This window comes from Myodes glareolus, chromosome 14, assembly GCF_982192425.1.
Source record: "Myodes glareolus chromosome 14, mMyoGla1.1, whole genome shotgun sequence".
Classification (NCBI taxonomy): domain Eukaryota; kingdom Metazoa; phylum Chordata; class Mammalia; order Rodentia; family Cricetidae; genus Myodes; species Myodes glareolus.
In genome coordinates, this window is record NC_142039.1 from 77,879,509 (window position 1) to 77,905,138 (window position 25,630).

A 25,630-nucleotide genomic window follows, 5' to 3' on the forward strand; every position below is an offset into this window, starting at 1 on the left:
TTCTGGGAAGAGAAAAGGCACAGACACAATCACTAGTCAGATGCAGAGGAAGCAAGATGAAAATGCCTTACTGAATAAGATACCAAGCCACATGGCTAAATATAGATAAGAATTATGGGTTAATTTAAGCTGTAAGGGCTAGTTACTAATAAGCCTGAGCAATAGGCCAAACAGTTTATAATTAATATAAGCATCTGTGTGTTTATTTAGTACTGAACAACTGCAGGACCAGGCAGGACAGAAACTTCTGTCTATATTTTTATATTGCTATTCTTCTTTTTGTTTTTTTGTTTGCTTTTAAGATTTAAGTTTATGTGAACTGAGTGACCTTGAACTCAGGGAACTTGTTTTTATTTACAAATTTTGTGTTCTACCAGACTGGATCAGGCTCAGGTTGTTAAGCTTGGTCACAGATGCCCTCTGAGCCATCTTGCTGGCCCAGGCTGACAATTTTTTTTAAATGTAGATAAATACAAATATAAAATATTGGCAGAAGTATCAAATTACTTTCTGAAAATATTAACAAATTAAGCCTTAATTTTAGGGAACTGAAGGTTATCCTTAACTTGGGCTACCATGGAAAGGGAACTGAATTCAAATTTGTAGCAAATTTTGTTCTTGAGACAGGGTTTCATATAGTCAAGACTGGCCTTGAATTCCTGGTGAAGTGGAAGATTGTTATAAGAAGCTGCAAGAGTCTGTTAAGGGTTCTCAAGGATTTATTTAGGTATAAAATAGGGGTAAATGGTCACTAATACTGAGCGATATAGATGCCACCGCTGGTCAGCTGTCTTCATCCAGTCTGTTCAGGGATGAAGAGCAAGCTGCCTACTCCGCTCTAGCCACCCAGGAGAGCAAGAGAGCAAGAGAAAGCGAGATCCTCTCCCTAAGCTAATAAACTGTCACATCTACAGACAAGCCCCCGCTCTAGGACTCATGATCCCCAAAGCCATTGGCTGAAGGGATCAGAATCCCACAACAGAGGATGGTCTTGAACCTTGATCCTCCTATTTTCCAAGTCCTTTGCTTTTCTTGCTGTTGACATGCACCACTGCATACCACCCTTCCCTCATGTTTTCTGATGTTTCTGACTGCTTTCTTATGTAGCCTAAAGACCCTGATTGTCACAAATCCACGGAGGTTTGTGAGCTCTACAGTGACTTCAGTGATGATGAGCCAGTGGGCCGCTCCCTTGGAAAGACAGCTGAACACAGAGTCTCTGGCTCCAGTAGAGCTGCAGGCTCCTCAGCACAGCTCACTTTGCTGCAGTGTGGATTCTCTAAATTGTTTGAGGCAAATTGTAAGTCAGTCCAGGATGGCAATAGAAACGCTGCCTCCAGTGATGAAAGTTCTGATGAGCAGCCCACATGCCTGTCAGCAGAAGCCAAACAGGCTGCTTGTCAGAAAACTCAAGACTCTGTTTGTATTTCAGAACATCAGAAATCAGAGAACATCCAAAATCCTAATGAGAAATATGGTTTTGATAAAAGTAAGAAGACTTTAGAACAGAACGTTTCTTCTCAGTCTGATGATGAGAGGAAGTATCACAGTACAGATGGACATCATGGCATGGGACAAAATGACACAGAGTCAGAAGACAGTGATGTCATCTATCCCACACAGTATCCAGCTCAGAAAGCCCCTAATAACCGTATACGCTTTAAGCTGCTGTTTGGTGAATCTGAAGATTCTGAAGCAGAAAACCCTGTGAAAAGAAATTGTGTTGCTGGTAGACAGAACAGTGGCAAAGGAAATGGACCAATTTCAAAACCCTTGAGTACTGAGAACATGACCTTGAAACTTGTTAGGAAAAGAAAAGATACAGATGATATTAGTGATGAATCTGATGACATCGACATGTTCCCCAAGTCGAGAATAAGAAAGCAAAGAGCTACTACTTCCCTGAAGTTTAAGAGAAAAAAGGAAAACAAAAGGGAGCTTTGTAAGTCTCCTGGAAGAGCAAAGGAGCCGAAACAAGTGCATGCAGCAGATGGGGACTGTAGCTCTCAGGTCATTGATGACTTCTCGTCCTCTGATGACAATGTATCTGTCAGCCACTGGAGTTCCTCTAGACCAAATCACAGAGCAGAAACTGTAAAAGATAAAATCAGTTTGTTCTCCAAGCTACCTGGCCCGGATAAGAAAAACAACACTTTTATATCAAAGAAGCCAGCAAGCTTTTTAAATGAAAGAGTTGTCAGTCAAGAGCAAATGAGTGACTCAATGGATAAAATACTAGGTAAGTATAACGTAGACATTCTGTAAGCGTTTCTCTAAATAACTGTTTTCAGTCATATTCTAGGAGAGGTTGTTCAGCCAGCTGTGAAATAGCTCTAAAGTCAGGATACTGCATTGAGGCAGTAATTCAGGGTAACGAAGAAATAGTGAAGTGGCAGGTAAAGGAAAGGCCTCCTGCAGGAGGGGGGAGAGTTTTGCTCTCTCCCTGTGATGCCCCTCCATGTGCCCCACCCTCAGCACAGCTTCTTTGTGCCATAGAACCAGTTATTTTGATTCGTAAATTCCTCAGTATATTGTTAAGGTTTTGTCACATGGGTGTGTATTATCTGATAGCATAATTCAGTCTCGTCCACTCCATTTTATGTAGTCTGTGTAGTCTGCAAGAATCTTCCTCCATCCTTTCATTACCATATAATTTACTTACAGAGTTTCTGTCAGTCTGCATTTTGCTCAGTTTTCTCAGCAGTCAGACATGTTCGCCGACCTCTGCATTGCCTGTGAATGAGTAGTATTTCAGTGGTCATATTATTTGTATGTTTGCATGTATAGTTTATATACTGTATTTGTAATTATATATCTTGATATGTATATTATACATATACTCATTTGTGTATGAAGTACATAGACATATTTTATGTAGTTGTTTGTGATGGTGAATATACCTCATGAACTATATTTATACTTCCATATTTATAGAAAGTTCTCTCATCTCCATTATATTTGAATATTATTTCTTTCATCTTGATCATTCTGGTCACATACAAAGACTGATTTAGTTATAATGTTCCAAAACTGCTTATTTATTTTGTCCCCTATTACACAATAGTGAAAGAATGTGATGGCATGGTACCACAGTGAAGGTTGGAGGTGTATCCCAGAAGCAGAGCATCACAAAAACATTTTTAGTTTAAGTTTTTTTGGGTGGTTTTTTTTTTTGACAAACTGTTCCATTTCTTTCCACTTTCACGGTGAATGCACTGTGTCTAAACTGCCAGAGGCTGTGTCGGGGCTGTGTATTCTTCCCCTTTGGTGTACAGGTAACTAAAAACATCACGGCCCCTTTCAGTCCTCGTGTCAGTGTCTCTAAATCATTTGCATCATCTGGACCTTGTTTTCTAGTAAATCTTTTAAGACATGTTGCAGAGGGACTTTTTTTCTGCTGAGGTTCATGTGATAATGGTTTGTACCCTGAAAGCCAGTTTTTCTGAATATAAAGTCCTTGGCTCACACTTTGCTGAGTATTTTCAATATTATTTTCTTTTCATTGCTGTCCAGTGGTTTCACCAGACTGTGTTTGGTGTTTATTCTGAGTCAGTATTCTCATGTGCAAATGTAGTTTCCACTCAGTCTTTCTTTAGGAACACCGTGCTGCCATCAGTGACTTGTTCAAATCTCTCGTTTTGTTCTGATGTTCAGTCTTTGTCACTGCTCTTGAGAATTGATCAGTCTCTTAAATCATTTTTTATCTTTTCACTTGTTTGGGTTTTTGTCATTATCTATGGTATTTATTTCCTCTTAATGTTTCTTCTAGATTAGTCTTCGCTTACAAATGACATTTTCTTTTTGTTTTTATTTTTAATTATTTTTTAATTTATAATTTTATTTATTTTATATACCAACCATAGTTTCCTCTGCTCCTCCAGTTCTCCCTCTCCCCGCCTCTCAACTCCTCGCCCCAAATCCACTTCTCAGCAAATGTAAGGCCTCCCCTGGGGAGTCAACAAAGCCTGACACATTAAGTTGAGGCAGGGCCAAGCCCCTCCTCCCTTCATTAAGGCTGATCAAAGCATTCACCATAGGGAGTGAGCTCCAAAAAGCCAACTCATGCACTAGAGATAGATCCTAATCCAAGCCACACCACTGTCACCCACATACAGAGGGCCTAATTTGGTTCCATGCAGGCTCCCCAGCTGTTGGTTTAGAGTTCATGAACTCCCATGAACTTGGGTCAGCTGTCTCTGGCTGTCCCCATCATGACCTTGACCTGCCTTGTTCATATAATCCCTCCTCCCTCTCTTCAACTGGACTCCAGAGTTTGGCCTGGTGCTTGGGAGAAAGAAAGCAGAGGCAGGCAGTCGCCATGACTCTCCTCTCCGAGACAGCCACAGGTTACAAACCTGGTAAGCCACCACCTTGTGGTGCTACACAGATTATTAGAATGGATTGTTTACTCCAGTGAAATTCGAGAGTTAAGGGTTTGTTACAGATGCTTTAAAATAATCATGTGAGAGTTTTAACGGCAGGTGTCAGCAGTTGGAGTTAGTGGTATTTTGTGTCACCTAGAGATGTTTTCCTGGTAACTTTTAATTACGTGATGTGGCAGTATCATGTGTTTTGTGCTTGGTGATTGCTGGAGACTTCAGGGCTAAAACAGCAGAGTGTTGAGGTCACAGTTGAGGTTCATTGCCAGGGCTGTTTGAGGAAAATTTTACAGGCCTTAGTTCCAGCCTCCTCTTTTATGGCCGTAATTTCAAAATAAATTATTAGAGCCTAGAAGCAAAGCAATAAAAAAAAAAATACAGCCAGTTTTAAGAACTCTTTCAGATAAAAAGCTATGAGTTAATTTTTTTTTCATTTCCTAAAAAGCTCTCATCTTGACATTCTCTGGGCATGTGTACAAAAAAAGACAAAATACAAACAAAAAAGCCGAGCCCCACAAACCAAACACAACTTTCTGGTCATAAACCCCATGCTGTCGTCCGTCACTGCCAGCAGTGATCCTAGAGCTCCTCCTTAGATGTGAAGGAAGAGAAATCTATACAGGACTATTAACCATGATTCCCAGACAAAAATCTCCATTTCAGATTTAAATTTTAAAATTGCTACTTAATGTCAGCAATTCTCATACTGATAAAACTAGAAAGTCATCTCCGAGTTAACCTGAACCAACATATTTGAATTCCTTTTTCCGTTTACTTTTTAAAATGTTGTGATAGTAACATGATCTTTTAAACATTAAAAATAAAGCAAACCGTTAAGCATAGTTGCTTATACCTGTAATTTCAACAATACTCAGGAGGCTTAGAGAGGAGAATTGCCATGAGTTCTAGGCCATCCTGAGCTACAGAGTAAGCCCTTTCTCAAGGAAGCAACAAAGATAATAATAATTTTATAATACAGCAACACCTTTGTAATACAGGTACACACCTTTAATCTTAGCAATGGGGAGTAAGAGCTAGACTGATTGTGAGTTCGAGACCAGCCTTGTCTACATAGTGAGTTCCAGGTCAACCAGGGCTACTTATAAAGAAAGAAAGAGAGGGAAGGAAGGAAGGAAGCATAGCTAGGAGGCTAAGACAGAAGAATCACGGGTTTGAAACTAACCTGGACTACATAGCAAGACTGTCTCAAAAATAGAGGGAGTAACAAAACAATATATCCTGTTCTTAGTGTGCTGTGGATAATTAGAGCCATATTGCTTCATAGTGATCAATCATGTAATAAACATATTTGCCTCCTAGGTGGTGTTCAGGAAGTGGCATATATCCACTCAAATCAGAATGTGATTGGATCAAGCAGAGCTGAAAATCACATGAGCCGTTGGGCAACACGTGATGTATTTGAGTTGAAACAGTTTTCCCAGCTCCCTGCTAATGTAGCTGTTTGCAGTTCTAAGGTAAGAAAATTTAGGTTTTATCTCACTTTTCACAAAAGTTTCTCAATAGGGTTCTTTTTGTTGTTTTTGTTTTTGTTTTTCAAGACAGGGTTTCTCTGTAGCTTTGAAACCTGTCCTGGAACTAGCTCTTGTAGACCAGGCTGGCCTCAAACTCACAGAGATCCTCCTGCCTCTGCCTCTCGAGTGCTGGGATTAAAGGCATGTGCCACCACCAACCAGCTAATAGGTTTCTTTTTATGACCTCAGAAGTAGCCGTTGATTCTATTAAGAGACAGAACTGTGTGTGGAAAAGCCATATAGCATTGTAATGGTTACAATCACAGAAGATGTTTGGAAGGTGTGGTGGCTTGGATGAGAACGGCTCATAGACTCATGTTGGAATACTTGGTCCCCAGTTGGTGGAATTATTTGAGAAGGATTAGGGGGTGTAGCCTTGTTGGAGATATATCACTGTGGGCAGGCTTTGAGGTTTCAAAAGACTAACCATTCCCAGAGTGCTCTCTCTGCCCTCTGCTTATGGATCAAGATATGAATTCTCAGCTGCTGCTCCAGCACATGCCTGCCTGTTTTCCTGCCTCACACCAGGCTCCCTGCCATGATGGTCACAGATTCTAACCCTCTGAAACTCTAAACTCCAAATAAACTCTTTTTCTTTTATAAGTTGCCTTCATCATGGTATTTTATCACAGCAAAAGGACAAATTAAATGACAAATGTAAATTAAAATGCAAAGTGAAACTGAGCTGACTAATAGTTTCCCTTTTTAAAAAATATTCCTATGTCCCCAAATTCAAAACAACCTGAAAGAGTTACACAAATTAAGTCATAACCCCAAACTACTTCTGCACCTATGGATAGGATTGGGTTTCTTCAGGTTTTCTTCCCCCATCTAAAAGACACAGACACAAAATTCTAGCCTCATATAGACTTCTATGAAGGATTTTTATAATGTTAAAGCAATAAAGCCTGGATTTTTTCTGCTTCAGATTACTGCTGCATGGAAATAAAGACTTACATAATTCTATTTTTGTTGTTGTTGTTGTTGTTTATACGTGGTTATTTTCATCAAAGATTTTTTAAAGTGTTTTTGTTGGTGTATTCATCTAAAAGCTCACTATTTATTGTTTTATAGGTCAGAGTTAAAAGTACGTGTTGCATATAACAGTGATATAATGTAGCATTGCTTTTAAGAATGAAGCAGGGAGCAATCTCTCTGAACTTTCCAACTGTCTTCATTTGATTCAGATTGTCTTAACAGTAAATCGAGAGTGTAAAGTGAAACTCACGACCAGGGAAATATGAACTAAAGAGCTGATGACTGGAAGAGGGTAGACTGCAAACACATGGTCAGTACGTTCTCCGTAGACATCTTACCGACAAGACAGTGTGAGCTTTCCAGTGGGTCTAACAGAGGAGACAGCCAGTATTGTCTCAGCTCGAGTTTGAATGATTGTGTTGACCAGATGCTGAACGGACACAAAGGACTGCGTTGGGCTGAGTGTAATGGAGTGAATTCACATGCAAAAAATAAATAAATAAATAAATAAAATTATACTCCAAATGCTTTAACACTGAGCATGGGGCAGAGTGAAGACTATAGAAACAAAAATACCAGTTTTAGGAGAATCAAAGCTTCTCATAGCATATAATTTGAAGGCAGTTTGTCATCTGAGATTTGCGTGTGTGGATGTGTGGTATACTTGTGTGCATGTGTGTATAGAGGCCAGAGCTCTACGTGAAGTGCCTTCTTCAGTCTCTCTACATCTTGGTTTTGAAATAGTGTCTCTGAGCCTGAAGCTCATGGATCCTGCTAGTCTGACTGGCTGCTTATTTCTGTCTCCTCTCTTTTTCCCAAGCACTGTAATTGCAGACATGAGTCTCAGGGCCTGGCTCCTCGTGGGCTCTAGTGATCCCTTGCTCCTCAGGCACTTTACTGACCCATCTCCCTAGCTCTTCCCCTGGAATCTTTTCGTGGGTGGGGAGAGACTGCTAAATGATCTAGGAAAGAGCCCATCCTCCTACAGTGTCCATAGAGTAAATGTAATGGTGGATTTTTAAAGGACCCAGTTTAATATGCAAATTTAGGTTTTTCTTTTGAAAGGAAGCAGATAGTGCTTTTTGTCCTCCCATTATCCTTTTGTGTTTTTCCTACACCTCTCCTTTTTAGACAACTTTCTCTGCTTGCATATCCCTTTCCTACTTCCATATTGTGTATTTACATTTTTATTTTTTTTAGAGTCTCCATACAAGAGAAAACATGTAGTGTTTGTCTCTCAGTCAGGCTTATTTTGCTGCATTCATTAATAATCCCGTTCGACCCATTTTCCTGCAAGGAACACTCTCATTCTTTTTCCCTTGTGTATATAAGCTTTATTTTCTTTACCCATTTATCAGTTAATGCATCTCTGCTGGCTCATATCTTGGCTGTTGTAGATAGTGCTCGAATGAACATGGATGGTCAAATATCTCTGTAGTATACTAGAGTTAATAGATAATTTACCTGGACATTGGTCACAGGGAGAAAGTCACAGTTAACACAGTTCATCTAGATGTGAGCTTGAAAAGCGTCTCCCACATATAGAGATAGTAATCACATCTTTAAACAAGCAAAAGAGAAATACACCTCCCCTCTAACCCGCTTTGACCTCAATGTTTTATAGGAGCAGTCTCATATGAAATCTTGTCTCTGCATACAGTTTTCATAATGAGACTCATCTCCTACCATGAAAGAGGCAGGGCATCTATCCTCTGGAGTTTCTTTTTTCATTATTTTTAAAACTTTCCATAATAAATTTTGGTCACATTCTTTCCCCTCCCCCAACTCACCCCAAGTCCCTCCCTTTTTATCCACCTCACTTCATATTATTTTTCTTTCTTTTGTTAAAAAGAAAAAGGCCAAACCAAGCACACACATACACAGATACTCAATAGGCCATGAAGTTTGTTTTGTGTTGGCTGTTACTGAGCATCCCAGCTTCCCTGCGGTGTGGTCAGTACACCCAGTGTTATTCCTTTGAAGAAAACTGATTTTCGTTCTCCCAGTAGCTATCAATGACAAATTGCTTCTTGGTTGGGGGCTGTGTTGGTTTGAATAGGAATGGCCCCCTGTAAACTCATATGTATGAAGGTTTCTTCATTAGGGACTGGCACTACTGTCTTGTTGGAGAAAGTGTGTCGCTGGAGTTGGGCTTCAAAGTTTCAGAAGCCCAAGCCAGACCGAGTGTCTCACTCTCTACCTGCTACCTGCAGGCTCAGATTTAAAACTCTCAGCCCCTGCAGCACCATGTCTGCCTGTGTGCCACCATGCTGATAATTGGCTAAACCTACAAAACTGTAAGCCAGTCCCAGTTAAATGCTTTCCTTTATAAGAGTTGCTGTGGTCATGGTGTCTCTTCACAGCTATAGAACATTGACTAAGACGGGGTGGGACATGGTGCCCACTTCCTTTCTCGGTATTGGGTTTTCTGTGCTTGAATATCTTCTTATACCACATTCATCTTAGAGGACATTTTTCATGGAATATGATTAAATCTGCTACTGTGAGGCTGTGTGTCCCAGAACTGTACCTCTGGGGCTGTGTGTCCCAGAACTGTACCTCTGGGGCTGTGTGTCCCAGAACTGTACTGTGGGCTGTGTGTCCCAGAACTGTACCTCTGGGGCTGTGTGTCCCAGAACTGTATCTCTGGGGCTGTGTGTCCCAGAACTGTACTGTGGGCTGTGTGTCCCAGAACTGTATCTCTGGGGCTGTGTGTCCCAGAACTGTACCTGTGAGGCTGTGTCCCAGAACTGTACTGTGGGGCTGTGTGTCCCAGAACTGTACCTGTGAGGCTGTGTCCCAGAACTGTACCTGTAGGGCTGTGTGTCCCAGAACTGTACCTGTGGGGCTGTGTGTCCCAGAACTGTACTGTGGGCTGTGTGTCCCAGAACTGTACTGTGGGGCTGTGTGTCCCAGAACTGTACCTGTGAGGCTGTGTGTCCCAGAACTGTACTGTGGGGCTGTGTGTCCCAGAACTGTACCTGTGGGGCTGTGTGTCCCAGAACTGTACCTGTGGGGCTGTGTGTCCCAGAACTGTACCTGTGGGGCTGTGTGTCCCAGAACTGTACTGTGGGCTGTGTGTCCCAGAACTGTACTGTGGGCTGTGTGTCCCAGAACTGTACTGTGGGCTGTGTGTCACACTAAACCTGTGATGATGCGGTGCCTCCTTTCTCAATCAGCTGCATGACTTCAACTTAAGTTTGCTTAAAGTTTTCTGAAGAAATTGTACAAAGACAGCATTCAATTAAGGATTAATCACTATGGCAACTGAGATATGGTGACTAAAGGGGGAGGATGTATTCTCCCCTGAGTTTCCTGCAGCTGTCATAGTCAACCTTTGCTGCCTGAATCCAAGCCAAAATATAGACTGTGACCAACTCTAAGAAACTATATCTGTACTTTTATAAATTGGTACAAGTATCAGACTATAAAAGAAGACTTAATCCCCTGAATTGGATGACAGACACTTGGCACTCCTGCCAGTGTTTGACAGAAAAATAATGGGTCACTTTGTAGTAAAACCTGGATTAATAGTAAACCCTTCTTTATATGATTTCAGTGTGCTGTAAATGAGTGGACTAAGCGAGCTGTCAGGCTGAGGTGGGGGTGTCTTTTTATAACCAACGGAGATTTAAGTATTGTTGAGAATACTATAAACTCAAAATGTTGTGTTAGCAGGAACTTCTCTTGTATGTGTGTTAGATTGACATTTTTTGGATTACTTAATGCAAGGATTTCTGTGAGCTTTGGTGGATTGATTGCAGTGTGTTTATACAACCTTTGGAGTCAGCAAGGAGGAATGGACTGTTTATAATGAGCAGACTTTGGGGAAAGAGAACATTCTATTACTCTATTCTTATCAGGATAATTGTCAATGGTATAAAGTAATTGACTAGTTTATGAGGTAGTTCAGTAAGTACAGCTTATGGTTTTAACTTGTTAACAGAATTTACTCTCAGTGGGATTTTCCTTGTCTACTAATTTTTGTTCTTTATCTCAATATTAACTTTATATAGCTTTATCAAATAGTTTTTTTTTCAAGTAACAACTGGGATTAAGATTTCTGGGACTGCTGTGAATATATATGAGGTTATGGCACTACTATTGGCATGAAATGAGCTTTGTGTTTTTATCCCTAAAAGGAAGATTGATTATAGGTGACATTCTTTTCTATAAAAACAGTGTATCATCTGAGTGAAGAATACTTGTTTGTTAAACAGGAGAAGGACAAGCCAGTGCTCTTGTATATATAGCCCTGTTCTTCTTAGAGCCAGGGTCCAAGAAAACCTGTGGCATCCTTCCTCATAGTATCCAAAACACACTCACCGCATTGCAAAATTAAAAAAAAAAAAGTGCTGAAATTGCTCAAAACAGAACATAGACTTTTATTATCATAATTGTGTGAATTTATTAATAGTCACATGAGGGATAAACTCTTCTGTGGTTCTATGTAATTATCTATTATTACTTTTTGTTCATTGTACCAATAAAGCTTTTGGAGTACCTTATTAGCTACTTGGTAGGTCTTCTAATTTATTAAAATCCTGTCCTGAACTATGGCTGATTTCCCATGAAAAGAGATAGAGAAAACATATGTATATATACATATGTAAATTTTTAAAGAACTTAGCTAACATTGGATTAGATAAACAAAGGTAGTTAGTTTTTCTTTTTAGAAAAAAAGTGGTATAATTCTAACTCTTTTCCTAAATGGTGATCCTTCTGAATGCACAAAGAAATTGACTTTGAAAAACTTCTTGGTTTAGACAGTTGTGAGGTTTTACTAATTTATAAAATGCCATTTCTTCAAATAATGCTTTCTGGTAGCAGGATAGAAGTTCAGAGGTTAAAAAAGCCTCATTGAACATTCATTGACTCTCCCTAATGAACTAAGGGATAGTAAGCAATGAACAGTGCTTTTCAAATTACATTTTATACCTTTATGAAAATCGTGGTGTCAACTAGACATAGTCACATGATAGAAACACTTACTACATCATCATTTGAGAACACTACCTCTGCACATGAAATCCTGAGTTTTTATATAAACATAAAATTGGAGGGAAAAATCATTGTATTTCAGTTTGAAGAATTTAGGGAAAGTATATCCACACATTTCGTTTCACTTATTTTTAAAGTGTGACACTAGGGTCTTTCACCAGCCTCAGGAACGGCTGTCAGCTCCCATCCTTGGGACCTTTCTCACCGCTTGCCTTTTCCTGTGTATTCCTTTTCCTTTGATCACTAGTTGAAGATTTCAGATTTGATTTTCTAATATGTGACATATTAACCTTTTAATTTTCTAAGATACCTAGTTTTTAAAAAAAAAATATTCCAATTAAACCTAAAAGCCGACAACTAGAGTGAATTTATCATTCCTTTATATATATATATATATATATATATATATATATATATATATATATATATATATATATATTTCAAAGAGTTAAACTCTGTCTGGACTCAAGAAGTGCGGTGAGAGTTGGAGATGTAGCTCAGTGGATAAAGTACTGATTGGTGCATAAACACGAAACCTGAGTTTGAATCCCCAGATCCCATGTAAAGCCCGCTGAAGTAGCACACGTTTGTATTCCTTGGGAAGTGGAGACAGGAGAGTTCCTAGAAACTCATGTCACAGATATGCATAGACACATCTGTGAGCATACATAGTGGCCAACAACAAAGATGCACTGCTTAAATGTAAAATGTAGTTGACCCACATTCAAGGTTGTCCTCTGACCTACACACACACACACACACACACACACACACACACACTACACACACTGTGGATATGCATGCCTTCACTGACACACAGACACAAAGAGGCACACACATACATCACACACACACAAGAAACATGACAAAACTATGAGGAATATCAACTTTCTCAAAGATATTTTGGCAACGATACAATTTTTTTAACTTTTTCTAAATACTGTGTTGGTTAATGTTAGTTGTCAACGTGACTGGATTGAGAGATGCCGAGAAAATTGGCAGTCAGATTCTGGGTGTGTCTTTGATGGTGTTTCTAGCCAATTAATATGAAAATTGGTAACCTGAGGGGGAAGATCTGCCTTCAATGTGGTCTGAGCTCTGACTAGATGAGAAACTACCCCATGGACTGACTGGAATGGGTGCATTGCTGCCGCTGTTGCCGATGGCCATCAGACATTGGCAGTTCTTGAACCTGGGAATGCCAGCTCACATCAGCAACTCTCCAAGGAGCTTCCAGACCTTCAGCCCCTGACTGGGGATGCCTCATTGGTCCCTCTTGTTCTCAGGCTCCCAACTTCTTGGATTGAGCAACTGCTGAGTTCTCTGGTTCCTCACCTAGGGATAGCCATTTGGAGTTATTCAACCTCTGTTCATACAAGCCAATGTACTAAATCCCTTTGTGTGTGTGTGTGTGTGTGCGCGCGCGCGTATGCGCGTGTATGCGCGTGTGTTTGTGTGTGTTACTCTTTTCCTCTGGAGAGCACTGATTTATACTTGTACTTTTCCTTTACCTAGAATAACATTCAGGTTTGTGTTTATGTCTCCCAGATCTCTCTGCCTTTCAGTGTGTACCACCACAAATGTGTCATCTCTTCCCCAGGTCTCCACTAGTTTCTCCCCCATCTAGAAACAAACTACCCTTCCTCATAGGCTTTTTCTTCTTCACTCAGTAGAAGAACTTTATGTGGCAAGTTCTTACTCTAAAATAGGTATTTGAGAGTTATATTATACTTGTGTTGTCTTATCTCTTTTTTAAATTAAAATATAATTATATCATTTTCTTTTCTTTCCTCCCTCCTGTCTCTCCCATATACTCCACCCTCTTTTCTCCCTCTCCATATCATGGCCTCTTTCATTTGTTGTTACTGTTTCTCTGTCTCTGTCTGTCTCTCTCTCTCACACACACACCTACAAATATAAATACAACCTGCTCAGTCTGTGTAATGTTGATCATATGTTTATGGTTTCAAGGCTTACTGCTTGGTCTTAGGTAACCTATGAGGAGGGTGTTTATCCCTGGGGAGCACAATTTTTCCTGCTCTCAGTATTCTTTAAGTCCTGTAAGAACATACCTCTTCAAATAAACCAGAAGTGTGGATTTCCCTAAGTAGGATGTATTTCTGATTCACTTTTAATAACCTAAATTGAGTTTATATTTGAGTAAATACTTTTTCCAGAAGATTTAACTGTTAGTTTTGTCAAGGTACAATGGCTTCAGACTCAATGTTGATCTTGGAAAGTTTGTTTTATTGTTGGGCATGATTGGTTTGGTGATGGAGATGCACACTGGGCCTCTGTGCTTGTTAGACAGGTGCACCACCATCGCGCTTTACCCCAGTCTGTTCGGAACAGTTTAGGTGGTTTGAATCATCTTAACTGTGAACAACTTTCTGATTTTTCTGGAAATCACCTTACTCAGAGATAGTACTGCGTGTATCCAGACTGGGGATCCTCTATATTGATGAGACATTGTGATATTCTGACACACATATTTTGGTTTTGACCACTGTTTGGGTTATAATGTACTGTCCAAAGCAGGTCCTAAATACCTGTCTCCCACCAGTACTGCGTTTTTATCTTAGGGCCGACCTTATAGAAATCCTGTGACTTAAGAGCCTCATCCCAGAAGGGTCCTGCCCATCCTGAGAGGGAGGAGGCTATGGAAAGCAATTGGTACAGACAGGCCTTGCTGGGTTTCCCCATTCAGTCTGCTAGCAGTTATGCCTGTACAGTAAAATAGCCATAAAACCTAAGGAAGATGGGTTTGATCTTCTGAATAGCTGAGCATGTGGAGGTTACTATAGTGTGGCATACCCAGGGTGGGCATGGGAGCTCCATACCGTGTCCCCACAACTATTGCTTCCGTGTGTGGAATATCCCGAGCAGTTAACTAATGAGCAGAAGCCAGTGTTCTCTTAAGTTCTGTGAACTGCTCTATCAGGCACAGCTGAGCTAAACTGAGGCTTACAATTGGCATCTGGAGTTGTGGAAATGCTAGTCTTGGAGAGACAATGCCAGAATTAAATTAGAAGACACGAAGTGCGTGACCACTACTGCTAGTGAAGAAAATCCTTACACACTGAAAGCAGAAGCCTTTGGTGTGAATTGTAGTTTTCCTTAAATATAGAAACACTCTCAAGTTTGTGTGGAACCCCACACCTCCAACCATACCTAATCTGCTGGCTGACCTTCTCATTCACATGTCTCGATGCCAGTCATTGCTGATGGGATGTGAACTTCTGTAGCTTAACATCATATGTATCTGTTCTTTCTTTATGTACGTTAAAAGTGACTTAAGGATCAAGACGTAACATACACTTCCAGATATGACCACCACCACTCAGCAACAGCAACAGAGAGTGGGCTTTCACCACATGCTCGTTACTGGTAATCCTACCTTAAAATACAATGTAAAGAAGAGCTCACTGCCAAAACTCCTTCAGCTCAGCTTCTCAAATTAAAGTAGTCACACTGGCGTGTAATGCAGAAGGATTAGTCAGGTTTGAGCAGCATGCGTTCTGGTTATTTGTTATTGTTCATCATGGTGCTGGCAAAGAAGCCTACTTAATAAAAGGCACATGGAGAATGGAGGCAGGAAGATGCCCTGTCCTGTGTATGAGGTCAGAGTGAGACTTTGTTTTCTCTCTCCCACAGTCCTGTGAAATTTCTTCAGTTTTTTTAAACATTTATTTTGTGTGTGTGTTGTGTGTGTGTGTTTCGCCAGGTATGGCATGTGTGTGTGCGTGTTACATGTGTATGGAACTTTTAGAAATTAGTGCTCTACTTCTACCACATGGGGTCTGGGGCTTAAACTCAGGTTGTCAAGTTTCGAGGCAAGCACCTCTGTCTGCTGAGCTGTCCACCAGCCAAGTTCTGTGAAATGTCTTACTATAGTCTGGGCATGGAGGTGCGTATTTATATAACGTCGGCACTCCAGAATCTGAAGCAGAATTGTAAGTTCAGTAGCATCCTATGCGACTTGCTGAGTTTTAGGTTAGCCTAGACCACAATGTGATAGATCCTGTCACAAAACCAACAAAACCACCACAGAATAAAGTTGCTTTAGACTGTAGCTGTTAGACTTCTGGGAGGAAAGGAGCCAGAGTTGCCAGCTTCAGTCTCCTCTTCTTCCCAAAACATGTTTTGGACTTGAATCTGCTTGTGTTTTCAGGCCTATCATTTTTATAACATGCAGAAAATGTGACTTTTGTGTATATTTGGAGTGATTCCTCTTGGTTTTTCTCCAAAATAATGGCTTAATGTTTAAGAGTAGCTTTTAGACTTAGGTTTTTCTTAAATACAGAGACCTACATTATGATAACCTTGCATAATTAATTAAAGTACTTTTACCCTTGTACAAAGATCCTTAAACAGCTTTGTCACTTTAGACCCAGCTGCCATTTGAGTGAATTTACTTACACTGTACTGTCTGTTTTGATAGTACTCCCTGTTCCTTGTATTACACAGATAAGAAATTTATGCCTTTGTGTGTTCTTACAGTTTGGCCCTTAACCAAAGAGATCTGTTTTTAAGTCTTTTGTTTGAACAGATGTGTAAACAAAACCTTGCAGCCTGAGACCTCACTGTTTAAGGCTTGATGAAGACAGAAACTGAAAGAACACTTGATTTGTAGTCTTCATAGCATACTTGGTGTGGTCAGGATGATGGAAGAGTATGGCCACACATGGTGGTGACCTTAGAGTGTCTTTAGAACTCTCTGCTGGTCTTGGGAACAAGCTGTAGGCTCCAGACTTTCCTGGGATAGACAGGTCCTCTGTTCATCTTAGAACTAGCCTTCTGAGTTGAGCCTTTCTTCATCATGACTTTCCACTACCTTTAAAATCCCCCCTAGTTCCAATTTCCTATTAGTGGTCAAGCCTATCCATCCCTTATTTGCCCAGTGAACGATTTCACTAGTTCCTGTTAACCTGCCACAGATAGGCTGTCTTGCCTGTGAACCACTCAGAGTATCTTCCTCTGAAATGTGCAGGGTAAGGTGAGCTGGGGAAATATTATGTGCTGGTAATGGATGCAGCTCCAGAATTAGCCCCAAGAGAGATTATCCATTATACTTTCATATCTTTTCTATAAAACAGGAGCTAGGGACTTGTCTTGGAGTTTTATTGCTATGAAGAAACATCATGACCATGACAACTCTTATGAAAGAAAACATTTAGTTGAGACTGCTTACAATTCAGAGTTAGTCCATTATCATCCTGTAGGGAAGCTTGACAGCATGCAGGCAGACATGCTGGAGAAGTAACAGAGTTGTACATCCCGATCTGCAGGCAGAGAGAACCACTGGACCTGGCTTGGGCTTCTGAACCACCAAAGCCCATCCCCAGTGACACACTTCCTCCAACAAGGCCACACCTCCAATAATGCCACTCCTGGTGGGCCTGTGGGTGCCATTTTCATTCAAACCACAACAGGGCTCTTCATGATTGTCTTCAGAAGTTAGCTTCCTGGTGGGCATTGTGGCAAGCTTGTACAACCACAACAGTCTGAAAGCCGAAACAGAAGTACCCAAGTTCAAGGCCAGCTTGAGCCTCATCATTAGGTCACCTGCAACTACAATCACAAACCCTGTGTCAAAAAAATAAAAGTTCCTCACTCCCCTAGATTTTAATCTCTTGGCCCATTTGTTAGCGGATGTGGTTATGAGGCCTTTCCCATCAAATTCTCGTTCCCTTATTATCCCTATGTAAGTGCCCTCTATGGTTTACCTCCTAATTTATTTTTCACTTCAATTAATGTTAATAAAAAGACGTTTTTGTTTTTTAAACATTCTCTGAACTGTACAGTGCTATTTCCTAGTATATACAATCCATATGTGGCTGAGTAAACAGAAAAATGAAAATGTAAGCATACAGCTGTGAGGTAGGAGGAACCCTCCTTTGGAAAGTGTACTGACGTTAATGATTGCTATCTACAGTTTTCTTAACCCTTTAATATTGAAAACTCTGTAGCTTTCCTTTTATTAGCTGCGCCTGAAATAAAAATCCATTGCTTGAGTAAAAGTGAAAGTAAGGCACCTTGACTTCGGCCTTGTAATCACAGAGCCTGCATTTCACTAAAGGGATAAGAAAGAGGGCTTCTGAGATGGCTTAGCAGGTAAAGAACAGCATCCCTGGGGCCCACATGATAGAAGAAAACCACAGACCCCCACGCACATGCTTTGGCATGTGAGTACAAAATAAATAAATGAATAAATAAATAAAAATAAGATCCTTAAACCAGGCATGGTAGCACATGCCTTTAATCCCAGCACTCAGGAGGCAGAGGCAGACAGATCTCTGTGAGTTTGAGTCAGTCTGGTTTACAGAGCAAGTTCCGTGACTGCTAGGGCTACACAGAGAAACCCTGTCTCAAAAAACAAACAAACATAAAGACACAGTATTGTCCAAGGCTGTTTGACAGTTTCCTGCTGCTGCAGATGGATAGCAATGCAGTATGGCTGAAAAGACCTAGTGTACATTCATTTGTTTCCTCAAGTTCTGCTTTAGAGATTTTATTTGTACACCTTGAGTTTCAGACTTGCATGCTCTTATGTAAAGCAGGGGGAAGAGAGGGTGCACAGTGAACACATCCCTAGCATTCTTCCTACACAAATGCCTTCTTAGCTACAGAGTTTCTCTATAGCTTTGGAGCCTGTCCTAGAACTAACTCTCGTAGACAAGGCTGGCTTTGAACTCACAGAAATCTCCCTGCCCTGCCTCCCGAATACTGTGCTGGGATTAAAGATGTGCGCCACCACCACCCAGCTCATGTATCTTTTATAATTTACAATAATAAATCGTAGTAAATATATGCTTATCCAGCTTTAAATAGCAGTTTTATATTTTGAAGCACATTTTACAGGTAAACCAGAAAAATCAACAGTGATTCGATAGTTTTATCAAAGTTAATGCAAAGCAATTATTTATCTATGATAAAGCCTTCCTTTTTATTTAAACAGAAAAGGGGAAATGGTGTGGAAAGTCCTTCTGTGGCCTGTGATAGGGTAGAATAGAGCTAGGCGGGGGGAAGACTGAACTGACTGTTGGGAGGAAGAAGGCAGAGACAGGGGGATGCCATGTAGCCACCAGAGGGCAAAGACACAAGCTGCCAGGTGGAACCCTCCTAGTAGGCCACGAGCTTTGTGGGAAAATATAAAATAATGGAAATGGGTTAATTCTAGATGTAAGAGCTAGCTAGCAGTACACTTAAGCTATTGGACAAACAGTATTGCAAATAATATAGTTTCTTTGATTATTTCGGGAGTCTGGGTGGCCAGAAAAATGAACAAGTGGCCTCCAACAACAAGAAATTTCCAAATTTGATGTTTAATTATTGGTAGGTAGATTGTTTTGGCCAAAAATGTCAGAACAATTGTCATTTGTAGAAGCGTCTTATGTAGATTAACTTGTATATACTAAAATGTAATAACAGTTATTTTTGTAAAGGCAACATACTATACCTAAAGTTTCAATGCTGTAAGACTAGGGTCCACATAAGTAGCTTAGCCTACAGTTTACCTTTTCTGTCCTTCTCTAAAGTTCCGAAAGGACAGCAGGGTTATTTCCTTTATTTTCCCATTTTCAGCTGACTGTTCCTTGTAGGCTCTGCATGTCCAAAGAGGAAGGAAATGTTACTTACTGCTTACTAATTAAAATGACTACTTTATTGTCCTCTGATAAGTTCATCTTTATGAATAACTTCCTGCTTTTTATTCAGGACATCTTATTAGATGAACTTTTTTAACTTTATATTATTGAGGAATGATTGCTGCATTTCTTCCATTTGTGCAGTAAGTTTTATTTTTTAACAAAGATTCTAAAAGTTAGATTTGATTTTTTTTTCATACAAACACAGTGGTGAGCATACCTAACTAACAGTGGTGCATAATCTATGGGATTGGTCATCCACATAGCAGTTACTGAGTGAGAGGCCGTTAAGTGTTTAGCAGAAATACTCGTACTCAATGAAGAGTACACGAGATTCTTAATTTCATAACTCTTTTCTTATTTTACTACAACTATAATTAGAATTTATGTCTAATGTAGCTTCAGAACCATTCATTTGTCAGTACCTTCTCCTTGAAAAAGTACTTTAATAATGAAAATATTTATATTAAGTTTTCTTTTGAAACCATTGAACTGTTTTTACCGTTTGAGACAAGGTTTTGTTGTGTGGCTCAGGCTTGCCTCAAATTCACAATCCTCCTACCTCTATTCCTATGTGCTTGAACTTCAGATGTCCACCACCGTACCCAACCTCAAGATTGATCTTGATTTTTTTAAATCTTATTTATGTGTATGGCTGCATGACAAAGGCTAGAAGATGGCATTAGATCTCCTAGAACTGGAGTTGTGGGCGGTTGTGAGCCACCTTGTGGGCACTGAGAACCAAACCCAGGTCCTCTGCAAGAGCAGCAAGTGCTCTGAACTGCTGGGCCTCGTTCCGGCCCCTAATCCTGACATTAGTTACTTTTATCGTTCATGTGACAAAGTATATGACAGAAGCAACTTAACAGAAGACTTATTTTGGCTCAGAGCTTCAGTTTGTCATGGTGGGGAAGGCATGTTAGAGTTTGTGGCAGCAGAAGCGTGTGGCAGAGGCTCCACATGTTTTGGCAAGTCAATAAGAGGGGGATCAAAAGCAGGGCCAGGCTGTAACCCTCAAGACTAACCCTAATGGTCTGTGTCTGTCAGCAAAGCCTACATTCCAAAGGTTCCACAGCTTCCTTAGACAGTGCCACCAGCTGGGGAACAAATGTTCTAATACAAGTGCCTGTAGGAGCATTTCATATATAAACTGCAACAGATTTTTAGAGAAAATATTAGAGATGCCAGGTTCATGTTTATAATTCCAGCACACAAGAAACAAAAGAAGCAGAAGCAAGAGAATTGTGAGCTTAAGACCAGTGTGAATCTTAGGTACTGAGTTCAAGGCCAGTCGGGGGCACATCCTGAAACACTGTCTCACCCAGTTCACCAATCAGTAGGAAGGGGGTAATTGTGGCTGTGCAGAAACAGGGTTTGCTTTCTTCCTTCACCTTGTAGTTGCAAAGCTTTCCATCCAGTTCCTACCCAGTTATCCAGTTGTTGCCTGTTCTGCTCTTTGAGAGAAGAAAGGTGCTTTTAGCTTCATGCCTTGAGCCACAAGAGCAACTTCACCCTCTGTCCTGATGTTAAAAGAGACAGGATTACTCTTTAAATTCCTCATCCACTTTTCTTTAGGGACTTAGTGTCACCTTATTGTCAAGACTCCATAGCATGCCTGATCGTGAATTGTCCTGTCCCTGGCTGCACATTGTCAGTGCAGCTACGCTTCACTGTGGCATTAATTGCCCGTCTCAGCTATTGTAAAGGGTTAGCTGTATGACTTTAGATAAAACAGTGAAAACCTCCTCTGTAACAAAAACACCAAGATATTTATAAATTAATATGGACATTATTTTTCAAAAATAATAATAATTTTTAAAAACTACATAAATAGAGCTGCCACATAAACCAGCAATTCATAATTTTTTTGTGCTCACCACCTTAATACAATGAAAAAAGTTCTAGGCTTTTCTGTCTGAGAGTTGTGTGGATGCTCACATACACACCCTGCAAATGCAACTTCAGAAGGTTCAAGAGTACCTTTCTCTGTGGTCCCTAGAACCTTCATAGGGCCAGTGAACTCTAGCAAAGGACCCTTTGTAGGAAAAAATCCCAGAATCCCTAAAATTCTTGCCCATGGCTAATCTCTGAAACTCGTTAGTATGTTACCTTTCCTGACAACAGAGAACTAAGATTATCGGTGCAATTCAGGTTGAATCAAGATGGTCTTGTTAAATTAACTGGATGGATACTATTAAAGGATACTACCCAGCTGACCATGATCCTTTGCTCTGAGTATCTGGCTGGACTTAGTATAGTCACATTCCCTCTTACCAGCAGTACCCTCCCTGGCTGTACGCACAGGGGGTGTGACCCCGAAAGAAGTGTTACAGGAAGACAAGGACTGTGTTCTGCATCTGGGAGTTGGAGAAGTATGGAAATGAATTGTTCCCTAGAGCCTCTGAAAAGGAACATAACTCTGCCAGCACTTTGATTTTAGCCCAGTGAGACCCGTGTCAGACATACCTACAAAAATGTAAGGTCAGGAGTTTATGTTGTTTCAAGCCAATAATACCATGCATGGTAACTTGTTATACAGCAATCAGAATGTAATCCACTACCTCCATTCCATACTTATAATTCAGTATAAATATGACAGCACAGACATTCCTGAAATCTTAATACAGTTGGGCTAAATACAAATTTATGGCTTACAACCTAATTTCAATAAAGTAGTAAAATTATCTACTAAAATAGCAATTTGAAGTCATGTCTTTTTAAAAAATAAGATGTAGAATTCATATGAGGGGAAAATGAATTTTCTCCTTTTAAGAATCTGGTTTTAAAGTGTGTAATATGTCAGAAAATCTAATGACCTATTTATCCACTATCTTTGGTTACAAAGGCTGAATTCTTGAAGGATTTATAAAGCTGATTCTTTAAATGTATATAAAATGTGAGCTTTGTAATGTCAGAAAGAGCGATCACATAAACTATTGAAAAGAGCCATTGCTCAGCACTGTCTCTCCATGGCTTCAGAAATCACAGTATAGCAGGAAGGGGAGTTCTTGGTTGGTCCAGCTGCTCTCCTGTTTTTTCTCCTTATGTTCACATTAGCATTCCCATCCCTTAAAATAGTGAACAGTCATCTCTGGGGATCTAGAGTCTGTTAGTAACTTGTAACCCTCATCTTGTTTCTGATAGAAATAAATACATAACATCTCTTTTGGATTTATCTTAAAGATCAGTATTTTTTTCTCTTCATTGATGATGTTTTCAGGCAATTTAAAAACCTGATGACCTTAACGAAGCAGCTTCCAGTATTCTTGACTGCTGTTGACAGAGCTGCAGTCACACCTGTCTGCCTGGCACAGTTTGTCCCTGTGCACCATCATAGCTTCTGAATATGTCTGCTTGTCTTCATTAGAGATGGTTTGCACACAGTTGCTTTAAGGGGGGGGGCATGTGAAAGTAAGTTAAGATATACATGTTGTGCAAGGAAACCAAGGGGCTAAGTAGTTTTTAAATGGTCTTACCTCTTATATCCCTGGGTGATATGGCTTCAGTGTGTGTTTGTGTCTCAGATGCATAGTAATGGGAACATAAGTACTTAGAATATCCATGAAGTCAAAATGTACTCTCTACCTGTCTTGTGAACATGGGCCATTTTGTTCCTATTTGGGTCCCCCTCCGTCTTAGGGTTCCTATTGCTATGGTGAAACACCATGACCGAAAGGCAAGCTGGGGAGGAGAGGGTTTATTTGGCTTACACTTCTACATTGTAGTCCACCATTGAAGAAAACCAGGGCAGGAAACTCAAACAGGGCAGGAACCTGGAGGCAGGAACTGATGTAGAAGCCATGGAAGGGTGCTGCTTATTGGCTTGTTCCCTGTGTCTTGCTCAGCCTGCTTCATTATAGAACCCACCCCACCTGCCCAAGGGTGGTCCCACCCACGTCAACCACTAACAAGAAAATGCCTTACAGGCCTGCCTGTAGCCTGCTCTAATTGAGGCATTTTTCTCAATTGAGGCTCCCTCCTCTGCAGTGACTAACTTGTATCCAAGTTGACATAAAACTAGCCAGCACACCATCAAGGAAAAAAGATTGCACTATTATCAACAATGTGTAGCCAATGAATTCTATAATCTTTTTATATTTGAAATTTCCTGTGTTTTTGAGATCAGCTCTCTTTATTTTGTCCAGATAGACCTTGATAGACAGCTGGGTACAAGCGTGCCCTACAGTGCCTGGCATGGACAGTTGTCAAGCTATAGCTTGACCTGTGTGTGATTATAGGTGGCATGACCTTGTATAAGACTGAAGAGATTACCATCTTGTTCTGTTGGCGCTGTTAGAAGTCTTACATTCGCCAGTTCTTCTCTACCATCTCTAACTCCAGTAGTTTTTATAATATTCCCTTATCTGTAACCTAAAGGAAGATATTTGTTCCTAGTAAAGATACTCTCTCCTTTTTTAGTTTGAAGTTTTGTCTTCTTTAATTCTTTGCCCAAATGGTTATATTCCCTCTCCCATTTTCTGAATTCTTTTTTTTCTGCATTTCTAAATATGCTTCCCATCTCCTCTTCTCAGTACCTACACTAAATTCTGAGTTATTTTATTTCCCTAGTTTATCAACCTCGTTGCAGGCCTGTGCTTGCTGTCAACCCGTGTATTGTTTCCATTTTACTTTACATTTATTTCTTAAAGTTTATATTTGGCACTGTCTTGAGTGTCATTTTACAGTGCCATGCTGGGGTTTTCTTCCTCTTTTTTTAAATCTGTCCCGATAAGATAATTGAAAGTGTCCTTCAGATTGCCTGATCCCTGTCATTCTGCAATAGAATTCACACGTTGGCTGGACCTGTGGCTTAACAGTGCTGGGCTTTTAGTGTTCTTTTTATGACTTTCTAAATTTCTTTCCCAACCAAATCACCAGCCTTCTTTTGATTCAGGAAGCCTTCTTACACTGCTTTGGTATTTGGGCCTCACTGGACTCTAGTTTTCCCTGGTCTTGGCTAGTTTTAAGCATCGCTTTTCTTACCAAACAGAATGTACAAAGTCGGGTTCTCCAGCTGTCACCACCTGGCCATTCTGTTTGTCTCTAGTGGTTCTTTCTAGATACTTTTTAGATACTACGCCCAAATGGGCCATTTTCTGTCTAGAGTAAGAAGTAAGAAGATAGCCCCTGCTTTTGTTCTGTACACCGGTTTAGGCTTGTTTGACCGTGATGTGCAGCTCAGATATCCTTCTTGTAGAGAGGGAGTGCTGGATAGGAACTAAGGCACTGTATGTTTGGACAAACATTTACCACATCTCCAGCATTGCTGCCGCTGAGATCCTGCTAGTGCTGCTCTGTGTGTTTCTAGTATGCAGGTGGATACATGTATGCACAAATGTGTCTTGTCTTCCTACTGCCTCTTCCCCAGCGTCAGGATCACAAGCGTACCCCACTGCACCCAACTTTGATGAGTCCTAAGGTTAAACTCGGACCCTTTATCATTAGTGGAGGTACTAACACTCTTTAGTTAGTGTGCATACGTGCACATGTGTTAGCGCAGCAGTGGCGGGAGAGTGACTTCAGACGTTGGTTTTCTCTATACACGTGCATTTTCTGGGAATAGAGTTTAGGTGTTCAGGCTTTGGAGCAAGCCTCTCCCCCACCAAGTCATCCAGCCAGCCCCCAAACAGATCTCCATGCTTGCGCAGGAAGCATTTTGCCAATGAAACGATCTTCCTAGCTTGTTTGTTTGTTGTTTATTTGTTGTTGTTGCCGGTTTATTTCAGGGAGTTAAATCATTTCCATCTCCAGCTCCACACAGGTCCTGCGGGCCACGTTCTAGAACACTAACCTGTGGCCGGCTGGGCTCCCACTCATTGATTTTGGAAGCTAGAGAGTTTGGTTTTCTTACGAGTCTGGTTTTCTTACTTTTGAACTTAAGTATGTTTTTGTTGTTGTAAATTTGTTTCTATTATTTTTATTTTTGGAATGGAGTAGAACTTTACACTTGGCCACAGTTGCCATTGAGATTAGAAGCATTTATCTTTCCTGAACTGCTGTCAGTTCACATTAAACAGCAGCCCATAAAATTATTATAAAGTAAGTTTGGTTTTATTTATAGCATACAAGCTGTAGGCAATGCAGAGAAGTGGTT

The 25,630-nt window shown here is 40.4% G+C and overlaps 1 protein-coding gene across 2 annotated transcripts in view; it reads left to right on the forward strand.

The window, feature by feature from the left end:
- Window positions 1-25,630, forward strand: part of Ercc6l2 (ERCC excision repair 6 like 2) — a 110,502-nt gene that overhangs the window by 78,352 nt on the left and 6,520 nt on the right. For both annotated transcript variants that reach the window (XM_048447611.3, XM_048447610.3), the window contains 2 exons: window positions 1,108-2,239; window positions 5,700-5,854. In XM_048447611.3, coding sequence (XP_048303568.3) covers window positions 1,108-2,239; window positions 5,700-5,854 — 1,287 coding nt within the window. The remainder of the gene's footprint in view (window positions 1-1,107; window positions 2,240-5,699; window positions 5,855-25,630) is intronic.